Source organism: Hordeum vulgare, chromosome 2H (genome assembly GCF_904849725.1).
Source record: "Hordeum vulgare subsp. vulgare chromosome 2H, MorexV3_pseudomolecules_assembly, whole genome shotgun sequence".
NCBI lineage: Eukaryota > Viridiplantae > Streptophyta > Magnoliopsida > Poales > Poaceae > Hordeum > Hordeum vulgare.
The window spans coordinates 646,497,183-646,503,799 of record NC_058519.1 but is presented as its reverse complement, the minus strand read 5'-3'; the positions used below and the strand labels follow the sequence as shown (position 1 = coordinate 646,503,799).

At 42.4% G+C, this 6,617-nt stretch overlaps 1 protein-coding gene across 1 annotated transcript; it reads right to left on the bottom strand.

The window, feature by feature from the left end:
• Window positions 1–5,117: 5,117 nt before the first annotated feature.
• LOC123431190 (NDR1/HIN1-like protein 6) lies at window positions 5,118–6,277 on the bottom strand. The gene has a single exon (XM_045115024.1). It carries the CDS (start codon window positions 6,126–6,128, stop codon window positions 5,370–5,372), a length of 759 nt encoding a protein of 252 aa, XP_044970959.1. The 5' UTR covers window positions 6,129–6,277; the 3' UTR covers window positions 5,118–5,369.
• Between the last annotated feature and the right edge of the window lie 340 nt (window positions 6,278–6,617).

The window sequence follows — 6,617 nt, the reverse complement described above, 5'->3', positions numbered from 1 at the left end:
CAAGAAGTTCCACATTAAAAACAAGAAGTTCTAATACTAAAAGTAGAGCAGTTCAATATTCATAAAAAGGATCTTTTGTGTTTCTAAATAAAAAAATATAGAAGTTCAAATTTAAATAACGGGCCGGTTCAATATTTATTACAAAACTAGGATTTTCCCGTTACTAAAAGAAATAAACCAAGATGTCCAAATTACAAAAATATGGTAGTTCCATATTTATAAAAAAGATAAGTTTTCCTTGTTACGAAAAAATAAAATTAATAAATTCAAATTGAAATAAAGGAGTAGTTCTGCGTATACAAAAAACTCAAATTCTTTCCTTTTCTCGAAAAAAAGTATGAAGTTCAATTTCAGAAAAATGTTTGATTCTTACTTAAAACATATTTTTTCCTAAGGATAAAAATAAGAAGTTCAAATTAAAAATAACACCAAAATTTAAAGTTTATGAAAACCTTAGATTTTTTTCTCGTTATTAAAGAATAAAATGAAGTTCAAATTAAAAATAACCAGCAATTCAAATGCTACATAGAGGGTGTTTCATATAAGGAAAAATAATAATCTAAAGTCTAAAAAGACTTTTGCTAGAAGTTCACGTGGTCGGTCCAGGAAGTTCAAAAATTCTTGTAAAGGATATTCATCGTGTATTTACTTGTGCAAGAAAAACACAAAAATGTGTTATAAAATAATTCTTTTAATCCATTACAAATTTGAAACAAAAATGCACTACATGAAAAAGTTCCTCCAATAAGCAAAAAACTAATCATAATATCAAATTTAATCCTCCTCACCATCGTCCCTAGCCCCTCAGGTCGAACCTCGCTGGCGGCTGACTATACTATGATTCAGTTTTTGCCTAATGAATGCATTCTAATTTAAAATACTAAATTGTTTTATCTTTCTTCTCGATTAGTTAAGCTATGGATGATAGCGGCAGATACCATGAAGATGACATGTTTGACATCATACACTCCACCCCAAACCAATAGAGTGAACGATATGACGGCTCAGAATTTCTTAACGAATTTGGTGAGGGACTTTAGCAAGAACCAAGAGACAAAGAAAATGGTGGCGAATAAAATGTTACACAATTAACAAAGTCCAGCGAGGTATATATATATATTAAGCCTGGTAATTGTTAGTTGTATTACTTGATTTGTGTATATATATTAACGACTCTTTCTTATTTTAACCCTCTGAATCGAGCCAATCTTTTAGAAAGGTACGAGGCCGGGCCAAAAAGTTGGGCGATGACATAAAGTTAAACATCGATGTAGTCGCGGAAGATGGCGAACCGATTTCTCCTCATGGGAATGCCCGTAAATTTATAAGTCAATGCAGAGTTATTGTTAGGTACCAAATCGCGATCACCGTTCAAGAATGGAATCAGCCAAAGGTAGATCGAGGAGTTAGTTACATTGACAAAAGATCGAAAGATTTGCTTTGGGATACGGTTGTCTCACATTTCAACCTACCACAGGGTCTCACGGATAGCCAACGGTGTAAAGTCAAGAAATGAGATCTTAAGAAGATGGCCACACAATTCTAGAGATGGACGAAAACATTATATAGCGACTACATCACGGCAAAAAAGAAGACTTCAGAATTCAGTGGAGCACTAGAGAAGATAATTGATCGCTCGGATGAATTTGTGGAGTACAAGGAATCTGATGAAGCTCTGGAAAGGTCAAGAAAAAAATATGCTAAATGTTGAGGAAAAGGAGTATCACCATGTTCTCGGGACAAGTGGCTACAAGAGAGCCAGCCTAACTGGGAAGCAGTTGAGGCCAAGATGGTTGCAGAAGGGGTCACTCTAGCTACAACAAATTGGCCCGAGAGGTCCAAGACTTTTTTTTATGCGTATGGGAGAAATTGGACTCAGCAACACGGCAGATTATTACAAAGGCAAATTTTAAAACAGCCTCGCATGCTCTAATTCGCGCAATAGAAGATGCTCGAAATAGGGTGTTCCAGCCCGAGAGAGAGAGAACAACGAGGTTACACACGCCTTGGGGATTCCTAAACACGGAGGAGAACACAAGGCAAAGGCGTTGTTCCGTGGGTTCAGGGGTTTTCGGAGTGGAACGACACTTATAGAAGCCATGAGAGGAAAAAGAAGCAGGATGCAGACCGCATTCACAGGGTAGAAATATATAATGAGGAGTTGTACCGCATAGTAAAACTACAGCAAGAGGAACTTGACACAATTAGCCAGCAAAGGACGTAAAAAGAAAATGCAGTAGTCGAAACCTATAGATAGTAAAAAAGCGATAAAACAATTCCCCAGCTTGAAGAACAGGCAATGCAATCGATCCTCCCTCTCAAGGTGATAAGCGACGTTGCTGACCTCGTTCTAAGTGTTAATCCACTCCTAGGCACCGAGGAAATCCCCGTGGCTGAAGTAGCATGGCGATATATCGTCGGATAACCTCTGGTCATACCTGAGCAGGTCCCGCAGCTAACAACACAAATGTTAAAGTCAAGGAACCTGAGCAGGTCCTGCAGCTAACAACACAAATGTTAAAGTCAAGGAACCTGAGCAGGTCCCGCAGCTAACAGCACAAACTTGAGCAGGTCTCACAGCTAACAACCTGAGCGGGTACATGAAACAAGTTGATGTCGTCCAACTGCACCTCATGGTGAAAGTCAAGGAAGAGTATTACTTCTACGACAACGACATATACATTCAGTTTTACAAATTGTTTCAGTTATACAATCAAGACGCACTCGACAAATTTATCGTTAGTTACTATTGTCTGTAAGTGATTTCTTTCTGTAATTTAAGTCTCTACTTAGCTCGTTCATTGCATGTAATTATTCTCACTATATTCTTTTGTACGCTATTATGCAGAATGAAGATTTTCAACTGCAAAAGAGACCGAATCTACGCCATTGGGTTCATTGACCAATATATCCTTACTGAAAAATTGATAGAAGACCACCCGAAAGACTCATAGAGAAACTTGCTAAGGTTTTTAAAGGCAGAAAATATCAAAAAAGAAATACTATGGCCTTACAACTTCAAGTGAGTGTTACGATCTTGTACTACAAATTCTATTTTGCTTACTCGATGTTAAGTGTAGTTGATGAGTTATATATGCATGCCTGTTTATATAAACGTGCAGGTTTCACTGGATACTCCTAATCATTAGAGTTGATGCTGGAATTGTTGAAGTCAAAGACTCACCGAATAAAAAACTTGAAGATTGCGCGAGCGTGGTTAAAATGATCTGCGTGTAATTTCACTCATTATCGCACTAGCTATATCGGCCTCTTTCATTCATTTCCCGATATCAAGTAATTAGTAACCCCTTTATTCATTTTCTTTGCCGGGCAGCATTTGGAAATTGTTCATCAAAGAGGTTAGGAGTGAATGACAACCGGAGCTGCGTTGGAAAGTGGTCAAGCTAATTAATTAAGTAGTACTAGCTTGGTCCGCGCATCTCTTTAATCCCAGTTTCAATACCATTATCATGCTTGATTAGTATCTGATTGAATTCTATTCTTGCAAAGTACATGAGCCAGCAACAAAGAACTAATTTATGCGCATACTACGTTTGCGAGAACATTCGCATGTTGATCAAATGCCGGCGCTTTAATGTACAACAATGTCAGTCATGTAAGCACTATTCATAATTTTTTTTATGATGATCTAATATATATACAACTAATATATTTATATTGATCTCGTTTGTTTAAAGATTAATGAAATGCTGCAGAAGCTCCTACCAGAGAAGCGCATACGATCAATTCAAGAGGAAATTACGGGATTTTGCCTTAATGAGGTCTACCTAAAAGCGGAGAATACCATTACATGTAATGATCTCCAAATTGTAGGAGAAACCGTATATACCAAATTGTATATTCCAAATGTATGGTCGTACGAGAAATTATATTATATATGCATGAACGTGTATATTATGTAGTAGCGTAAAATATGTTTGAAATGAAAAATAATTAAATGCAAAACACAAAATGAAAAGGAAAAAATAAACCATAAATCCTAAACCCTAAAACCCTAAACCCTAAATAAAAAACACAAAATCTTTAGTCCTGATAGGTGACACCAACAGGGACTAAAGGTCCTTCTCCCCCCGCCGCACGCTCGCGGTCACGTGGAGGGACTTTAGTCCCGGTTAGCAACCCGGGACTAAATGTCTTTTCCAACCAGGACTAAATCCCCGTTCTCCACTACTGGGTCTTTGCAAATTATACTTTTCTATCAAGCTATCAAAACAAGAAATGAACAGGTCAAGATGAAATATTAAATTTGGTGTGTCCACTTTACTATAATTAGCTACCTTAAGCGAGATTTCTCGAGCACACCATTTGAATAAATGTTTGAATATAATATTTTACAAGCTATGTCAAACTAATGTGTAAATTTACAATGTGTGTTTGGAAATGTGAACACTATTTTCTTTACTGTTTATTGATGAAGTGTGGCAGTTCTATTCATGAGCTTGAACCAACCAACACAGATGCATGTTTGAGCCTTGAAATGATAATGACACAATTTACTTGTCATTTCTATCGATCCTTGAAATGGTTACATTTCAAACTCTAGGAGGCTAGGATGGACATACGCCTGGAAACCACACTTTTTTTGGCCGGAAAGCTTCCGACCTAACAAAACATAATAAAAAATACATTCATGCCCGTACATTAATTTACGATGACTGCAAGCACTGAAGCGAGCCAAAGGTACGCGGCCGTTAGCGTCGCTCCCTTGTCGTAATCGGACAAAACTTATTATAGTAGATAGTACGAAAGTGGTCGTGCTAAGGCCCTATAGAGCCATCACACCAGAACAACAACCGTTCCCGGCCCGTCGATAAAGTCAAGCGTACATTAGATGGATCCAACCCAAACACATATAAATGAAGATCAGATCCGAACAGATTCATCAAAGACAAATCCGTGAAAGACACACCTCAACAAGCCCTTTGGTAATGCTAGACGCACCACCAAAACGGGAACTGACGAGGAAAACATAGCTTATTCCATCTTCAGGAGCCCAGGGTCGGGGTCCACAATGCCTACATAGTGTGATGGGACACAAGGCAGATAGAAGGTGCCGCCGGGGGAAGGCAAAACCCCTAGGAGGGGAGACGAAGGGGTAACATAACATGTCCTCTTTATTACCTTCTCCGGAGGAATTCGTAGCAAATGAATACACCTCGGATCTTATTTCACTAAGAATAATGAATACAAGCCAAAATAAACAATAAATTTACAGCACTACCCATCTCTCTACCGTCTGCCGATCTCAAGCAACATAGATCGACAGAAATGGGGACGAGACCACGGTAATCCTGCATACAAGACAAGTATGCACAATCCGTGCACGGCTGAAACGGGTTGTGAATGATCTAAGGCTTGAGCTTGAAGCTGCAGCTGTTGGACCGGATGCGGAGCCGTCTCCCAGCCTCGAGGTTGTCCACCACCAGCCTACACCGGGCCTTCCCCGTCATCTTCCAAAGCTTGAGGGCACCAAACTTGATGCGGATGGGGACGTGCGCGATGACCGTGAGCGGCACGAACCCGGCCTGCCGCTGCTGCAGCAGCTGCGCGGCCACGGCGCTGTCGAGCCTGGTCTCCCCCTCGAGCGTGATCAGCGGCCGCACCGTGCTGCGGTGGCCCTGGTAGAGCGCCGGGAACGCGCCACGGCACAGCTCCGTGCCATTGAACGACGCGGACACCCAGCCGCCGTCGTAGTACACCCCGATGCGCCGGTTCGGGTTCTCGGCCGTCACCTGGACCTCGAACGCGTCCCTCAAGGTCATGGACGTGGTGTTCACGTCGAACCGGGTGGCCGTGAGCCGCTCCACGCGGAACGTGGGGATCTTGGGCCTGAACACGGCGTACAGGATCCCCGCCGTGGCGCCCAGTGCGACCACGAGCACGATCACCACCAGCAGCGTGCAGCACACGCACCTGCAGCACCGGCTGTGTCTCTTCCTCCGCGGCGCACGCAGCGGTGCCGGAGCGCCCGGCGCAGGTGCGGTGATCGGCAGCCGGTCACCATAGTCGGCGTTTGGTGGCGGTGGCAGCTTGTCCTTGTTCTGCTCCGGCGCAGGGAGCGGCGAGCCGTCGACGATCACCGGGTGGACCCGGTGGTAGCTTGCCATGCTCTCTTCACCTGGCTGGCTAGCTAGCTCCTAGCCTCCTAGTTGCTTGCTTGCTTCTTACAGCACGTAAAAGGAGAGCACCGTCGCAGGAAGAACTGGTTTGCAGAAAGAAGATGTTGTGGTAGTTGATGGGTGATCAGGTCCAAGTTTATACGTGATGGCTGGTGCCAAGTTGGTGCGTTGGTTGGTGCTGCTTGGCTTTCTAGACGTTGGAGCTTTCTTCCTTTCTTCTGGTCTCGAACCTTGACTTTGGCAGCTATGGCCACGGTGACTGCGTGCGTGATTGACTTGGGCTGGCCTTCTTTCCTTTTTCTTCGTTGGAAGCAGTATGCCGCCTCACATGTGTCTCTCTTCTCATGGGCACTCGTGTCTCTTTCAAGAAATTTCGGTTTCTATTTGTCCTTGGATTGTAAGTTTCTGGCTCTAGGTACCGCATTAGAGCATCTTTAACAGGCGTTCAATCACCGCACGCGTGAAAATCATTTTACA